This window comes from Morone saxatilis, unplaced genomic scaffold, assembly GCF_004916995.1.
Source record: "Morone saxatilis isolate NCDOM2014 unplaced genomic scaffold, NCSU_SB_2.0 Contig17, whole genome shotgun sequence".
Classification (NCBI taxonomy): Eukaryota; Metazoa; Chordata; class Actinopteri; family Moronidae; genus Morone; species Morone saxatilis.
In genome coordinates this window covers 4,356,661-4,373,682 of record NW_023339729.1, presented here as the reverse complement: position 1 = coordinate 4,373,682, position 17,022 = coordinate 4,356,661, and the positions used below count along the sequence as shown (strand labels likewise).

Below are 17,022 nucleotides of genomic sequence, written 5' to 3'. Positions count from 1 at the left end.
TGAGTCTTTTTGCTTTCTCGTCTAAGGAGAGATCAAGAAAATAGAATCTGTTGGGGTCCCCTCTTCTGTGATGATTGGGCGAAAGAGCAGTGCCAAAGAAAGGGCACGACGGAGAGGGAAGAAGTGGGGAAACGGAGTGAGAGAAAGATAGAGATTTAATAGGCAGGGAGATGGACTGCGGCCTGCAGTGCTCTCTGTGTCGAGGAAATTGAATCTCAAAGACACCTTGACCAACTCTGTCTCTTTCAACTATCGCTCGTAAATTGGGTTACGGTGATATTTAAGATGAGATAGTACAGTTTTGTCAACCGGTACTGTGTCCTGGCTGTGCTGATTGTGTGTAGATTTAGTGACATGACAGTAGAGTATATCCCCAAAATGTTCCCCTTTGCAGTTTCACTTCTTTTATTTTCTATCAACATTTCTTATAACCACCGTGTCTCTCTGTAGGTCTGTGGTTTGACCTGGAGATTTCCTACAGTGGTTCCTTCCTGATGACCCTGGAAACCAAGATGAACCTCATCCGCCTGGGCAAGGAGGGAGAGAGCGTCCGCGTAGGGGAATTTGGCAAAGATGGGTGAGACAGCCAAACTCCCTCATACCTCAGACACATTTTACAAAAGCCTCTACATGTTTCCGGGTTGCATTTGACACCTTTTCCTCCACTACTTGACACTAAAAAGTGCATGTGTCTCTGTCGGCTATTTGGCTCTCAATCAATGTTCTTTATCTTTGCTGTCTTTTATATCTTCTCCATTTATTTCTCTGCTATTCCTTCTCCGCCCTCTGGATTCTACCTTTTATGCGGCTGGTAATCGGATGTATTTCTGCTCTTGGTGAGTGCTGCTTGACTTCCAACAATGATCTCTTGTGCTTCATTTTCATTCTCTAGTTCCGTACGCCTATAGTTTTGGGGTTGTCTCATTTAATGTCACCACCCAATGCTTCATCTCATTAAGTATTCATTCGTAGTGCCTTCATCAGTGTTTGTGGTTTACATGCCCCCAAATCCATTCTCAGAACTGAAGAGGAACAGAATGTGTTCATACAGTATGATGCAGATACTAATACATCAGAGTATGTTATGTTACTGAATAGTACTGTGGCAGAAAAATGATAATGATATCTGAAACACTGAATTTATAATGGCATTGACGAAGAAACTTAACCCGCTTGATATGGTCACTGTCTGTACCAATTCACTGTATTAAATTGGTGATCTGTGAAATACAGTGTGCATGTAAAGTATGTACTTCTCAGGGCTAGATTGTTTTCAGTAAATGAGAAGTGAGCTCATTTCTGCCAGTCAACACAGGGAAACACCTTTAGATTCACTATCACATCAGATAACATGTGAAAGCTCAAAACGGTAGAAACACTGCAGAAGACAGACTGATCAGCAGTCTCGAAACAGTGATGTTTCCAGAGGTTTGTCTTTTTTGCATGCACACTCATATCTCTCTTGCTGTTGCCATTCACCATTTGTGCGTTGTTTCGTTGGTAGATTACTGTAGAATTCAAGTGCAGTGAAATACAGTGGAACCTTGTACGTGTGTTAGTGCGTGTGCGTGTGCGTCTGTGTATGTTATTTTGTGCTCACCTTGATCCATCCGTGTTTATGTGTGTCCAGATACAGGCCACGGACTTACTGCCTGGCTGATAGTGATGAAGAGTCGTCCAGCGCAGGCTCATCAGATGAGGAAGACTCCTCAGAGCTCTCAAATGACTGTGCTGGAGCAGAGGGGTGAGAATGAGCAATTCATAATTGAATCACTGCCCTATCTGGACAACATAATCTATTTATTTGTCAGATAAAAATGATATCATGAGATTTCTTGTAACTACAGCTACGCTAAATTGAGTATGTGACTTTAATCCTAATCCTTTTATTGAATAAAGTTGGGCTGGAGGCCACAAACCCAGCAAGATCATGCGCTTTGTGGACAAGATCACCAAGTCCAAATACTTCCAGAAGGCCACAGAAACAGAGTTCATCAAAAAGAAGATGGAGGAAGTGTCTAACACACCCCTTCTGCTCACAGTGGAGGTACAAGAACTCCAGGGAACGCTGGCTGTCAACATACCCCCTCCACCCACTGACAGGATATGGTACGTGAAGGAAGCATTGTTTCTCTGCTATGTAATTTGTGGAATGCTGTGCAAAGTGACTTTCCATGTCTGTCAGAGTGACAAATGATCACATATGCCTCAGAGATGGAAAACACAGCCAACTCTGTTGAGAAATTATTTTCAGTTGACTCTTAAGTAGCCAGTTTCCTGTCTTGTGTCAACAGTTTCTTAGTTACAAGAGTAATTCACATGAAACATAACGCAATAAGGATAACTATATTCATTCTAGCCTACAGCTGCATGTAGCACTTTGTTCAATACATCACTGCCCCCTGCTGGTGGTGACCACAGTCTGTGTTGCCACAATGTGTTCATTTGTTAGCTCTTAGTAGTGTTTGTACATAAATCATTGATTGTTTTGACCTTGTCTGTCGCAGGTATGGCTTTAGGACGCCGCCTCACCTGGAATTGAAGGCACGACCTAAACTGGGTGAAAGAGAAGTCACTCTGGCTCACGTTACAGACTGGATAGAGAAAAAACTGGACCAGGAATTCCAGGTATTGATAAACACCACATTTTCTTTTTGTTTCCGTAATTCAGAGACACAGTGCCCGGCCACACCAGAAAGTTCACTGAAGCTGTTTTTATTTTTTTTATTTTTTTATTTTGGGGGTTTAAATGTATTTACAAACTACATGAGCCATAAACAAACTTGCATACTCTTCGTCGGGGTTCCCATTGGCCTGGTGGCCTGCCAGACCTGTGCTTTTAAAGGGGAAACACTATGTGATGTGTTAAAATGTGTCAAGAATACTAAAAAGTCATAGATCACTCACTGTCCATCCATCATTCTCTCTCGTCTTTCAGAAAATCTTTGTAATGCCAAACATGGATGATTTGTGGCTGACCATCATGCATTCTGCCATGGACCCACGCACAGCTGGCGGACCCTTAGTCGGCCCCGCAGTGGACCCAGAGCCTTCCCAGCCGGAGTGGGACAGCACCAGCCCGCCATGAAGATTGTTTACAGTATTTCCTAGAGCTTATGAAGTCTCAAAGTGGGAACTGGAGCCAAAGTTGACAAGTCAGACACTACTGTAATACAAATACATTCCCGAAGTGAGTGGGTTTTTCACCTACTGTAGATGAGACCCTATGAATTTTAAAGGAACAAGGTAGAGTCAACCAAGGAAACACTAAAGACAAACTGTTGCTTGCTGCTCTGTTCAGTAGTATTTATCTTGCCAGAGAAAAAGGTGATCGTCTTTGAAGGATTTATATAAGGACCTATTGAGTAGGGACTGATCTGTGAAGAGAGTCACGTTTGGCTCACAATTGGGTTTAAGTTAATCAGGGGAATAGGGGGGGATAGATAAGTACATAATGTCCGTTGATGTGAAAGCATTCACCAGATACCTTACAGCTTGCAGTTCCTGCTAAGGCTAGAGAGTGAGATAGAGCATGGTAGCCCCTTTATTCTAGAAATACAGTAAGTAGAGATTTATATGATAGTATGTTGAAATTGGAGCTGTTTCATAGTGAATGATTCGTGTGTGATGGCGAGTTGTCATTTCCATTGTGGAGTGACCAAATTGTAAGCAGGTTAAAAGAAAGTGTACTGAAAAAGCTCAGATACTTAATATTAGGTTCATGTACTATATGAAACATTAAACCTTTAAGTGGCTTTATGTCAGCGGCTTTTGATCAGGTGTTAACAGTTAACAGTATTCATTCGTGCTGTGACCACACCATGAACACCTCCCTTCATTTGCCAAGACCTTTTTTTTTTTTTTAAATGCCAATGATGCCCTTATCCATGTCTGTACGGAAATAATGCTTATGTGAGCAGACATACATTATCTCTGTCATTCACTATGTAAATGCCGCACTAATGACAAACACAATAAGTGCAATGATAAAAACGCTATGTAGGTTATAGTATGACCTTGTATAGATATTATATAAAAGTGTATGTCTGATGAGAAGTACGTGGCCTCTAACACGTTTATTGAATGTATGTATGCATAGTATTTGGTTCCTGTTGTTATTGTATGACAACAGTTGTCACCCCGTCACATTTTGACTGTGGTATGCAAATTATTGCACAAATACAAGTGAAAGTTTTCTTTTTGTTCTCTCATGATAAACACTATCTCATGTTGATCTCATTTTCCAGATGTGTCATTCAATCCTTATGTTTATGGAGTGCCAGGTGGTGTGTTTCTCTATACATCATTCATTAATGGTGTTAATGTTGATGACGATGATTAGTATTGTTGGAAGTGAATTTAATTGACCAACTTTGATATGTCACAGTGCTTTAAAAAGACTCTAGTCGCCATACTGTATGTACACAATTGGATGAAGTTAAGGTACGTACTGTATAGTAGAGCATCTATTGCCAAGAATGTATAGCCTTATCTACAGGTTCCCTTTCTGAAAAATAAATTTTTAACCATGTCATATTTCTAATGTTAACCAAAGTCCTTTAAATAGGCCTATTAGTGCCGGATCTTTCTTTCTGCACAAAGGTACACATCCTGTATTGATATAGCATTGTGAGGTAATATTTACAGTTGCGCTACAGTACCTGCATTAACATTGTTTACAGGAATTCTAAGCTTGTTATCTCTCTTAGGATACTAAAGCACTGTAACACAAAATAGATTTTCTGTATAATTGTCTTTCCCTTTATGCGTTTATGTTAAGTATTTGTTTTTGAATGACTACATGAAGTGGGTTATGGTTGTAATTTTGTCTACTTCTTTGGAATAAACAGAATGAAATGAGATTTTTGAGGATATATGAAGATATGCCATGATTTGTATCTGTGAATTAATTACTTTTTAAAATTATAATGTAATTTTAAGGCCAAATTCAGTGATTATGTGTATCTGCCTTATTTATAGAGCAAAATAAATCTCTGTCAATGAAAGCCTTTTTGTGTTTTGCTTCAAATTTTGCATTCAGAACAGACTTTTGTCACAGCAGCCATTTTGACATGAAATAAGCAGGGTAATCACAGTTGTTACCAATGATCATTACCCAACCTGTAGAAAATGAGGGCTGACATCAGACGGTCCGGCACGATGAGCGCTGCACCTCCTCCAACGGAAGTTTACTGTTGCCCAGCAACGTTAGTGCGCTAGTTTGTCACTGACAGTACGGAGGTGAGTAATTACGGCTTTAGCGGAGTGTTGTCAGAATTAAAGGTCATTATTATGATATTTTTTTACAGTTACAGGCTGTATTTCTTTTATTTGTTCAATAGCTAATGTTAGTTGTCTGCTATTGTAACTGCGTTTATGTTTTCCTCAACCTCTGTCCGACCTCCATTAACTGTCCGCTAATGCTTGTCCACGGCTAACAATTCAGCGCTAAGCTTCCGTTAGCTTGGCGTTAATGTTGTCTTTGCGAGTTTGGCGTATTTTGTACCGACCACATACGGAAAGCTAGTTTGCTACAGTGTTCAAATTGAAAAAAAAAAACAAATAACGTACGTTAATAGAAGTGCAGTGTGTTAATGTATTTGTTACGTGGCTGTAACAGGTGGCTAGAGAAGAGAAAACTAACTTACCTGTTAAAAAAGTATGCTAACATAAAACCAGTGGTACTCCATCACAGGTCCGATGCAGAGCGCTGAGGGTGCAGGAGGCGGGGAGGAGGGAAGGGAGGGAAGGGAGGGAAGCTCCAGCCAAGAAGAGAGAGGCGGCCATCTGCAGGATGGAAGTGACAGAGCGGCAGAGGTAACGTTATGTTAACGGTACATTAGAGGAAAGAAGAGTTAAACAACGTTGTTGCTTTAGTGTGAAACTTCTTTATCTTTCACCAACTCCTTTTGGAGACATGCAAATATTTATATTACCTTTTGTCCAGGTACTTTGATGTTTCACTTGTAGTCTTTGCTGTTGGGAGCACATAAGTTAACAAGGGGTTTGAGCCTATTATACTGTTGCATACAGTGTTAGTCCTGTGCCAAAAGTGGATATGTAATGTGTCTAACACTGCACCACGACTAACGTTAAATCATCATCCGTGCTCTCTGTCTGTGTCCCAGCATGGCTCACTGGATCAGTCAGGACCAGAGCCTGATGAACCGACCCCCCAGCTTCACCCTGACCACAGTGAAGGGGATGAATACTCCCCTGCAGCCACACATTCAGGTCAGGTGCACGTATGTTTTCATGGATACAGAGCATACAAATACTTCACACCAGGGATAAAAACAAAAGTCATAAATAGACATAAATTCACAATTAAACACAAAATTCAATAGACTAGAAATGAGTACATTTTTCACGTCAATCCACATTTTTATTCCCCTCTTGTAAAGACCTGGTGAAGGATAATGCCAAACACAATCTTATGGACATTGAACATTTAAAAATTGTAGCAAGAACCAAGGGGATCCATAAGGTACACTGTTTTTACCAAATAAAGTCTGTTCTCAATGGTGTCACAAACTCAACCCAGTTGCTCCAGAAATTCTAAAATGTATCTGATTCAAGTCTAACTGAGAAAGTCAACTTTTCCATCATGTAAATGTGCAATACTTCGACCCAATCCTCCATTTTAGGTACCTCCGTTTCCAGCCACTTCCTGCCTTTTTTTTTTTTTTTACCTGCCCCTAACATTATTCTGAATAAATATTTGTCCCCTGAATTTGTTATTCTCTGGTTCCCTTTTCCCAAGTACAAAACAAAAAATGTAAATGGAAGTTCCACTTTCAAAATTTTCTCCATGCATTTCTTTAATTCGAGCCAATAAGGTATAATAGAGGGGCATTCCCAAAAGATATGAAAATGATTGGCTTTACTTTCACCACATAGTCTCCGACATCTCGTATCCTGAGATTTCTGTTGTGCTGGTGCAATAATAATCTCACTATGTTCTGCCAACCATGTTCCCTCCATGAGAGGGGGCATGTTGTCTTCCATTGTTGTTCATTGATCTCTTCCCATTCCTCCTTTGACAGCATCCTTCCCACCTCCTTCTCCCACTTTTCTTTTATATATACTGTATTATGACCTTTTACATTTTCCACTTCTTTATATCATTTTGAGATTAATTTCTTGCCCAGATCTAATTCATATGCTAAAGTAAATAATTTAATAATTCCCGACTCTACCTCATCTAAACTCTAGACTTTTTTATATATATTTTTTTTATTCTTTAGATCTTGAAAATGTTCTTCTTCTTAAAGAGCTCCTAGAATATTGTTGGTCCCCCGCCCCATCTTCTGAAGCACCCATCTATTGTATTAGGTGTCAAATCTGAATCATGTGCAATCCACCGCAGTAACCTACTCTGCTCTGTAAGGCTATTCTTTGCTATAATCTGAAACCAAATGTTAAGGGATAAACCCAGCTCCTCATTAAGATGTTTTCTCAGTTTTTTATCATTTTTAATAGTCTGTATTGGAATAGTGGTTGATGTGTGGCCTTCAATGTCTTTCCATCTCGCCCTATAGGCTGGATGTTCCACTGATAACAGCTCTTAAAACAGGGCAGGGCTAGTCCCCCTTTAAAGCTCAGTACAATATAATTTATGATCCTATGGAAATTAAATTGGTAGCACAGAAATCAGTTCAAACTACATACAATAAATATGGTAAAACAGGCCATTTAGACTGGTTTGCTTAGGATGCCTTAGTTCAAAGGTCCATTACTACCATTTATTAGTTACAATACAGGAAACTTAATTGTCCTAGGGAAAAAAGGCTACTGTGCCTAAGATTACAGCACCTTCATCAACTTAAACTTTATGGAACAAAAAGAATAGCATGGCAACAAGAGTATAGGTCAGTATGTGGAGAAAAACACCAATATATCCATCCAAAACACAGTCAAAGACAGACAAAACAGTACCAGTTCTATGTCACTCAGCAATAATTATGAACACACATTTGAATCTGTTGATTGGTTAAAGAATCTCTTTTATTTTCTGTTTTCAGAGCAAGAACATGTTGCTCAGTTAATACCTCACCTCTCAAACCTTAACACATCAGAAGACATGGAGGAACGGGAGCCACTGCCGGAGGAGGAGGAGGAGTTCATTGTTCTCGACTCTGAACATGTCTGTAGCTTCTCCTTTAATATCTATGCGATCAGTATTAAATGAATAGATTTTGCCTGACTGCTCTTCAAAGAGAATAATGCTAGTGTGTTTATTAGGTGCATTGGTAACACTCCAAGCTATGTTAATGCTGCACAGATGAATTGAATCACATGAATCACAGACGTGTAGTACAGTGAGTTCATAACTATTATACTAGATATCTAGTCCATTGTCATGTCATTGATGCCATGTTTGATTTCTTGGCAGCCGCTGGTCAGAAGGCAGCAAGCTGCTCTGAACAGTCAGCTCAGCAAGCAGCTAGAGAGGATCAACATGGAACTGAAGGAAAAGGTACGCTACTTTACTGTCAGCAACAACAACAAATATTTTTTCTGCTTCTTTTCCCATCTTTGCTCTGTTAATATTCACATAGACAGATATGCACATGCAGAAGCAGACAACATGCGAGTAACCTCCCTAGCTTTGCATCTATAGGGTCTGAATATGTCCAGAAGATGGAGCTGTTGAGCTGTATAAAAATTACATTTTCACCTCTGTGTCCTGATTTTCTTCCCTTTGTTCATCGTTTACATTTAATACCCAACATAAAAATGATTAGGTCACCAAACATCTATACTGTTACCGTAACCATAGTCAAACAGGGAGAGTTTTGTATAATCCTAGACAAATGATTTGTTTTCTGAATCTTGTCTGTGCTCTCTCTCCCACTGCCCCAGCTCGCAATGGAGAAGGCAGATGCCAACCACATGCAGAACTTACATATTGAGATATTTGGGGTTCAAGAGCAGCTGGCCAGACTCCAGACCAAGCTGGAGGGCCGTCAACATACCAAGGCAGAGGCTGAAGCCAAACGTCTGCAGGCACTGGATCAGCTGAAGGCAATGAAGAGCCAGTTTTCCAGTATTACCAACCAGGACATAAAAGCCAAAGCCAATGGTGAGACTGACTTGTGTTTGGTGGTGTTGACTTTGTGCTGATCCAGGATCTTATTTCCTTCTAACTGAGTTGCACAATTGACTTTAAACTGTAATTAACAAATCTAGGATTATTGAGTTAATCCATGATGTTTGAAAATATGAGCAAAATATTAATAAAGTTAGGCTTGGTCTGTAATTTCTGTGCAGACATATCCAGGCAAAGAAATAGACCCACTGAAGAGTATACAATATTATTGTTTGGAGTTTGAGTGTATTGTAACTTCACTTCTTCTGCTTCCTGTAACTCAATCTCTCAAAAGTAATACAGCTTTAGAAATGTTTTTGGAAGCCATGTGGATTGAAACACACAAACCCAGATTTTGGTGCAACATGTAATTGAACTAGCAATTACTAGTCTTTAATTAAGTAAGATTTATATTTCAGGTTTGAATGTTTGTGCAAGAGTTAAACCTAAATTTAAACTGATGTGAAACTTCATCCTTTTTACTACACAATAGGTTTTGTATTAAAAGCAGCTTATTTTTTTTCCAATGGATATACAGTACTGTTTTAGCAACAGCAAGACAGCCCCAGTGTCCATGTTTCCCAAATACAGACTTGAGTCATGGTGTTAATGTTAACTCCTGTGTATCTTCATAGTGTCCCAGCTACAGGCGGAGATAGACAACCTGATGCTGCATCTCGTCTTCACGCAAGGAGTCAGTGAAGATTTGCGCTCTAATGTCAAAGCCATGAAGAATGTCAAAAGCAAAGCGGGAGCAGAGAAAAACCAGGCCAAGGAGCAGAAATTGAAGCAGGTGGACAGGCTGAAGTCGGCACATCAAAAACATCAGACTGTTTGGTTGTATTAGGTGTTTTCATTGATTAATGTACTGCTGTTGATTGAAAATACTCCTGTGTCTTCAGGATTTGTATGTAGAGCGTCTAACAAAGGACATGGAGAGCCTGACGGAGCAAATAGCCATGTATGAAGTTCAGGCCAAGGCTCAAGCAGAGGAGACACAGGCAGCCAAAGCAGCTCTCTCCGAGGTAACTGTACTATGGCATAAGACTGTGTACCTGTACGTTAAAAGTGCTTCTTAATCACCAAGTAAGTACTATAAATTCACCTTATCCAGTTGTTATGGAAAAGGTGTTAGCAAACAGTTGTCCATTTACACATCCAGTAGATACAGAGCAACATTAGCATTCAGTTGCATTTCTGGCCACATAACAAGTCCAATATTCTCTCTCCTTTCAGCTCAACTCCTGAGATAAATATCTAGCTCATTAGCTGCTAGATTCTGTACGTTTGTTGTTACCTTTGTTTGCTGCTGGCCAGGTAGCGTTAGACTGACAGTCTAACAGGTCTTTTTTTACTGAAAAAGCAGGCTAGAAAACCAAAACAATGAGCTGGAGGATGCTAAAATGGCTGATAATTATCTGTGACTTCATCAGTACACATAATCATGTAATTCATTCTTAATGTAAAGATATAGATTAGTGCAGCTTTAAAACATTCAAATAATCAAATTGCTTATTAAGCCAATCAATAATTGGAAATAGGTCTTTGGCCTAGAGAGTATATTTTGCAGTAAATAACTACAGACAACAAAGACAACATTGTATTCAGTATGTGAATCTGATGGTCTATCTGTCTCACACAACACTAAACACAAACGAAAACATGAGCAGGGTATGCCATTGTCCCCGTCATTGATTCTCTTGAGAACAACATATTTTTCATTTGCTGAACCAAATGCCTCTAATATACTTTGCATATTCTCTAAGTGCTGGTGAAGCATCTCTACAGCATCTATCCTAATATGTCCTCTAATCTTTGTGTCTGTGTGCAGGCTGAGATGGAAATGGCATCTCTGGTAATGGCCCGTAAACAGCTGCTGCAGCAGTGGAGCGGCAGCCTGGTGGGAATGAGGAGACGAGATGAGGCCTTCAGCGCCATGCAGGAAGCTGTGTGGTGAGAATGAGGGCAAGGGAAGGCTGAATATTAATATGCTACTGATCCCTTTAAATGTGCTAATGCATACCAAATGTACGTGTAGGTACCTGCCGGGTGAACAGCATCTTGGTCTCTCTCTGCTGTGATGGATTGTTGGTTTCTTCTGCTTTTGAGGATGAAGCAGAAAGAGAAAAATTGAATGAAATCATCATAAATGAAAATATGCACCTATTCATTCTTTACTGCTGTGCTTGTCTACCTCAGCGCTGTTGATCACCAGATGATCTTGCTGGACAGAGAGATTGAAGGCTACAAGAAATCCACCGCTGAAGAGCAGGAGCAAAATGAGACATTAACTATGCAGCTGAACTGGTCCCAGATGGACTGTGCCACCTCCAAAAAGCTGATCAGTCAGAAGCAGGCTAAGCAAGAGGCTCTGCAGGCCCACTACAGCACCTGCCTCCGTACTCTTAGGGAGACAGAGCGCACCCTCGCCAGGCTCACTAAGGTAGCCAGTTTTGACAGCTCTGCACCCAATGTTTCAGAGAGGTGTTCTGTTACAGTATCTTTCTGCCTTCTCTTTCCCTCTATAACCGCTCTACTCTCCAATTCTTTACCTTCATTGTTGTAGGAAACCAGCGCCCACCAGACTGAAGCGAACGATCAGAGGAGGCAGCTGGAGAAAGAGAGTTCTGTGCGTCTGGAGTTGGAGGACCAGATCATGACCCACATGCAGCAGAAGCTCACCCACAACAAAGCTGCCAAGTACTCCCAAAGGCTCACCAGCAAGATAGCATCACTTAAGAAGGAAAAGGTAAAGACGGGATTTATAAAGTTAGCAAAAACATTCAGAATGTTTCAGGCTGTGTAAAAGCCTAGTAAGAAGGTTTCAGTCAGAAGGTGCAGGTTAATAACACTGACAGCGAAAGTGTGTCCACCAGAGTCCTTCCATATACATGTAAGTAATAGTGTTTTCATTAACATTATCTATTATTTAATATACAGTATATTTTTTTACAGACCCTCAGTTTCAAACTGGGCTTGTCTTCTTTAAAGGAGTGCTCCAGAGATTTATTAATGCACTTCCATAAACTTCATAAGAAAAGAAACATATTTTTTTATTTTTTTATTTTTAAATTGAAAATTGAAGCCAAGTTGTCCTGACTTTCAGTCCCTAGTAGGGGCCAAACATACAGAATCCTTTGTTTTTTCATACAATCATCTTTCAAAGTTTTTGCTTTTGTTTCATCTGAAAACATTATGAGAAAACAGTGTTGTTGTAATACTAATTTCAACCACACAAGGCTGAAGTGCAACACTACCCCATGTTCTAAACAGTAATCAAAGCATTCTGGTTTTCTTTATGGTGAGTTTTCATTTCTCCATGCGCTACATACACAAGTACACATTGTCTGCAAATTGTAACTGTCACGTCTTTCTTTTGGCTAGAAATGTATTTTAATTAATGCTCTGTTCAAAGCCATAGGAAATATTATACAACTGTTTCACAGCCCGCTGGAGTACTCCTTAAGACAAGTAAACTGAACTTCTGAATGTGTGAAAATCTGAGGATTGCCCTTTTAATACACAATTATGTAATGTAATTGAGTGGCAAAGATATAATGTGCCGGAGTTAGAACACAAAAACAGCACATGTATAATATGCTATGGATAAAGATAAAGATACATAAAGATATTGCGTTTTTGTCTTGCTCATCGTCTCTCTCTCTCTCTCTCTCTCTCCTCTTTAGGTCTCTCAGTTGTGGCAGCTGGAGAACAGTGTAGTGGTGGTGGGACTGGAGAGCAGCGAGCTCAGCCAACAACTGGACAGCCTGGCCCACACCCAGGAGGCCCTAGACAAGGAGATCGAAAAGTACAACAACTTGCTGACAACCAACCAGGCTAAGATTTCTTCCTTTGTTATGCAAACCAGTCAGAATCAGTCCACCATCAGCACCTATAACAAAAAAATCAGTGAAATTGCAGCCAGAACTGGGGTAAGAGATTCTGGAGAGGCAGTAATGCATGGTTGTCTGTTGTTCATATGGCATATACATTTATCAGACAATCTTTACAATCGGATATAAAAATAAAAACGTGCTGCTTTTGTGTGCTTCCATTCCCAGCATGAGGACCTGAGTCCTCTAGAAATCAAGATAGAGACATTGATGGCTAAGATTGAGGAGCTGGCAGCGAATATCCAGAATGACCTGAAGCTCTGGGTGAAACGACAAGAGACTCTAGTAGGACTGACCCAGGAGATAGAGGCCAACAGCAAGGACATGCTCAAACTGCAAACAGAGTACACTGTCATGCAGCAGAAGAAAATACGCTTGGAGAGTATGTAATACAGTTCTAAAGAAGCACACATATGCACAAATAGGTACACAGGTCATTTGTCAGTAAGTTATAAGCAGGTTACCAGTCATCATGAGCTAAACAGCATGTCTGAGAATGTTATTATTATTATGTGTGACATTTTAAGTGTTTAACAACATCAGCACTCGCAGATGAGCTACCATTAAACCAACTCCGACCCCACCAGGTCAGATTGAAGTGGAGCACCGTGAGGAGAGGGAGCTGGAGAAGAATGCGAAGATGCTGAAAGGAGACCTGCTGAAGCTCAACACCCTGCTGAGCAAGAACGGACAGCTCAGCCTGGCACTGGAGCAGGAGAACACACTGATGGAGACAGACTTCATTCACAGACTCAAGGCACAGCACCATTCTTTCATGTTTAACTTTGCAGTTTTAATAGTGAATCGGTTAGTAAACAAGATATCATGTGTTTAGGAAGCAGAGTGGGAGTCTATCGAGATGCAGATGAAGCACGAGAAGACCCAGGAGGAAAAAGAGAGACTCCTCAACACTCTGGTGGAGGCTGAGTCAGTCACATATTCATTTTAGGCTTGTTCTGTATGAATTTATATTTCTTAAAAGAATCTGATTCACTGATAACTTATTTAAAACATTCCTACTTTTATTAATCTTTGCTGGATTTATACAACATATTTATGGTGGTGTATAGTAACTTCCTGGGTGTTTTAGATATTTAATATACTCATTTAATATCAAGATTTCTTTTTCCAATACATTTTTTCCCCTCTACAGTAAGAGCTCATACCTCATACATTGGGTACTAGTTTTTACATGTGTCCTTTGTTGTGTGCATGTGTTTCATCTGTGTGAGTGGCCAACAGGCGACAGATCATGCTGTGGGAGAAGAAGATCCAGCTTGTAAAAGAAACTCGTTCAGCTGTCAACTCCGAGGTGGGCCAGGGAGAAATCAAGATGATGAAGGCTGAGATACACCGCATGGAGGTAAACACACCGCACGCAACAGGATCATACTTTATTACACAATAAACAGCAATGTTGAGTTGTCATCCAGCTGTTTGCCTTTTGTATGTAAACATTGAAGGCAGTAAACATTGAAGAGCATGTGGTGAATACAGAGAACATCATTCTGAACACTAGTTTAGACTTGAGGAGCCAGTTCCACAACATTAGAACACTTTAAAGCACAGTGTGGGTTTCTGTCCTCTGCATTGTGAAATAATTTTAAAATGTATGTTGTTTGCAGACTCACCAACAGATCTTGACTTGAAAAAAAGGCTCTTGTATCCCCTCTACTTCCAAAAAGCTCTCAAAATCTATTAATCTCTGCTAGTTAGTTGCACTAATGATGACCTACTTAAGATGAGGTCTTATGGATGGGATCAGTCTCCTTTTGTTGGGGTTATGTATGGAGTGAGGAGTCACTGAGTGTTATTACCCTAATAAAATAAGAAAGTTATTTATTTATTAGAATTCACCTTTTTATGTGAAACATATGCTAGTATCTTTGTAATAGTCAATTTTGAGCTCAAGCACATATTTTGAATAATGGAATTTTTTTTCAAACTTCCTCATCTAAGGTACAAAAAGATAAATTAGCATCCAAAACACTACCATAGTCTGTGGTTTGGATGAAACAAACATTTAGAGCAAGCAAAAATATATGTCTGGGTCTGTAAAGTCATTTGGAAAGGCAAGTCAATAAAGCATCATGCCCTAGTAATGGTTTACATGCTTGTATTTATGTTTTTATTTATTATTTAATATGTGTGCACTCCATTCAATACATGTGTGTCTGTGCAGGTGCGACTCAACCAGCTGATGAAGCAGCAGGAGCAGCTGCTGAGGGAGAGTGAAGCGACAGTGGCGAGGAGGGAGACCATCGTCCTGCGCAGGGAAGCCATGATCCACAGCTCCCACAGCTCCCACAAACAGAGCACAATGGGCGAGCTGAGCCGCGTCATACAGGGCCTGCAGCGCAAGATCCAGGACACGCACAAGGTAGGAGACACAGTCCTGCTTCCGTATGTGTCTAAAGCACGTTGAACAGTTATCTTACATGCAATATGTATGTCTTCAGCATGCGGTAGAGTGTGAGCAAGTGATCAGGGAGCTACAGGAGAGCCAGGTGAGTCTGAGCGACAGTCTTGCACAGCAGAAGCAGCAGCTGATAGAACTCTGCGGCACCAGCTACACCCTTGACCCCGACTTTGAAAATCTCCAGGACACCAAAGACAGGGTGAGAAGCACATGTGTACTGCATTACAGCACATTAATAGCATGTAAATAAACTGCAAATCTGCTGTAAAATGTTGTGTTGCCCGTAGATATTTGTACACTATGCTGGTTTTTACCTGCTGTGTGTGTGACTGACTCTTCACTGTCTTGAAATGTAATACAAGTACACCCTCTTCATTGTTTAAGCTACCAAAGTAATACATGGTAACTGGTATGCGTCAATCAAGTCTCCATTCAGGTCATGTAAACAGGGGATTGCATCACAGTTTCCACTCACAGAAACCACTCCCACACACCAACAATACCAGAAACAAGTACTCACTGTTTTTTCACCTTCTGTGGTCAGTGTTGTACAATTTCTAACAAGTGAAAGCACAAAACGTATCCACTCTCATTCTTTATCCTTCCCTCCTTCTAGAACTTATCCCACCTGGTGACTCTACAGAACCGGACCAAGAAGCTGCAGGGGGTGCGTGAGGGCAGCTACAAAGCCTCGTCCACCAGCGAATCTGTCGACGCCGCTCTGCAGAGCCAGAAGGAGCGTGTGCACGCTGCCAGCAGCATCTTGCACTGCGTGTGTGAGGAGTTCCCCGAGCACCAGGGGGCGCTCCGCAGGCTGTCGCTGGCACTGGCAGCACACACACAGGCCCTGTAGCCCAAGACGTCCTGGGAGTGAGGGGAAGATAGACATGGCTGTGAGTACAGGACAGGGAGTGCAGAGGATGGAAAGGGAGTAAAGATGAGGCAAAGATAAGAAGGAAAGATTAGCTAAGTGATGACCTGTGAAGAATGAGAGGTGATTTGTTTTAATGTTTGCATTCTTTTATGCTTGGAATGAAATACTGATTGTGAAACAATGTAATAAAATAAAGACCTATTAAACAGTAGTGCAAATAACAAAATCCTTCATAGAGTTTGGCTTTTTCAGTCCAGTTGCCAGTATGGGAGCTTTTAAACAATGAAAGGTTAGTAAATACATAAAGAGTTGCTAGTGACATTGTAACAACCGTTAATGCATCAATGACGTAAAATCTAACTGGATACCTGAAACCGTTCAGTACAATCATGCATCGAGCTCATACACCTGTTATGTGTTCAGTTACTGAAAGAAGGCGAGGCAGCCGCACATTTAAGCTCTTTATATCCTGTGTCAGGTCATTATGCTCATATTTCATAGACGCTTTATTCTCTTCACCGCCTCATGTGTTTTTAATAACTATTTCAACAGTGTTTTGTATTATACTGCCAGTGACATCCATCACATAACTTCCTTATTTTCCCTTTGTCTACTTTTTGCAGTCATCTTAATGTTAGGTAAAGCTCCTCATTAAGATTAATTTATGTGCAAAAAACATTCACAACAACAACACAACAACTGGAAATGCAGCCTTGTTTTAGAAAACAAATCCCTTTTTACATGA

At 40.5% G+C, this 17,022-nt stretch overlaps 2 protein-coding genes across 4 annotated transcripts in view; both read left to right on the top strand.

Annotated features, from left to right (window-relative positions):
- The window catches only part of LOC118327082 (testis-expressed protein 2-like), a 28,705-nt gene extending 23,699 nt beyond the window's left edge, over positions 1–5,006 (top strand). Inside the window, exons 9-13 of one of the 3 annotated variants that reach the window (XM_035660293.1) lie at positions 451–577; positions 1,637–1,744; positions 1,900–2,109; positions 2,508–2,628; positions 2,939–5,006. In XM_035660293.1, the coding sequence (XP_035516186.1) occupies positions 451–577; positions 1,637–1,744; positions 1,900–2,109; positions 2,508–2,628; positions 2,939–3,088 (716 nt within the window). In that variant the 3' untranslated portion in view covers positions 3,089–5,006. Of the gene's footprint in view, positions 1–450; positions 578–1,630; positions 1,745–1,899; positions 2,110–2,507; positions 2,629–2,938 lie in introns of all 3 variants that reach the window. The other 2 variants (XM_035660291.1, XM_035660292.1) reach the window with 2 other exon arrangements.
- A 694-nt stretch (positions 5,007–5,700) lies between these two features.
- Positions 5,701–16,607, top strand: ccdc40 (coiled-coil domain containing 40). Its single transcript, XM_035659538.1, has 18 exons — positions 5,701–5,817; positions 6,129–6,234; positions 8,025–8,146; positions 8,396–8,479; positions 8,866–9,085; positions 9,727–9,884; positions 9,994–10,116; positions 10,923–11,044; positions 11,291–11,534; positions 11,658–11,840; positions 12,778–13,023; positions 13,153–13,366; positions 13,572–13,741; positions 13,820–13,911; positions 14,227–14,347; positions 15,167–15,364; positions 15,444–15,602; positions 16,020–16,607. The coding sequence occupies exons 1-18, from the start codon at positions 5,701–5,703 to the stop codon at positions 16,254–16,256; spliced, it is 2,916 nt and encodes a 971-aa protein (XP_035515431.1). The 3' UTR covers positions 16,257–16,607.
- Positions 16,608–17,022: the final 415 nt, after the last annotated feature.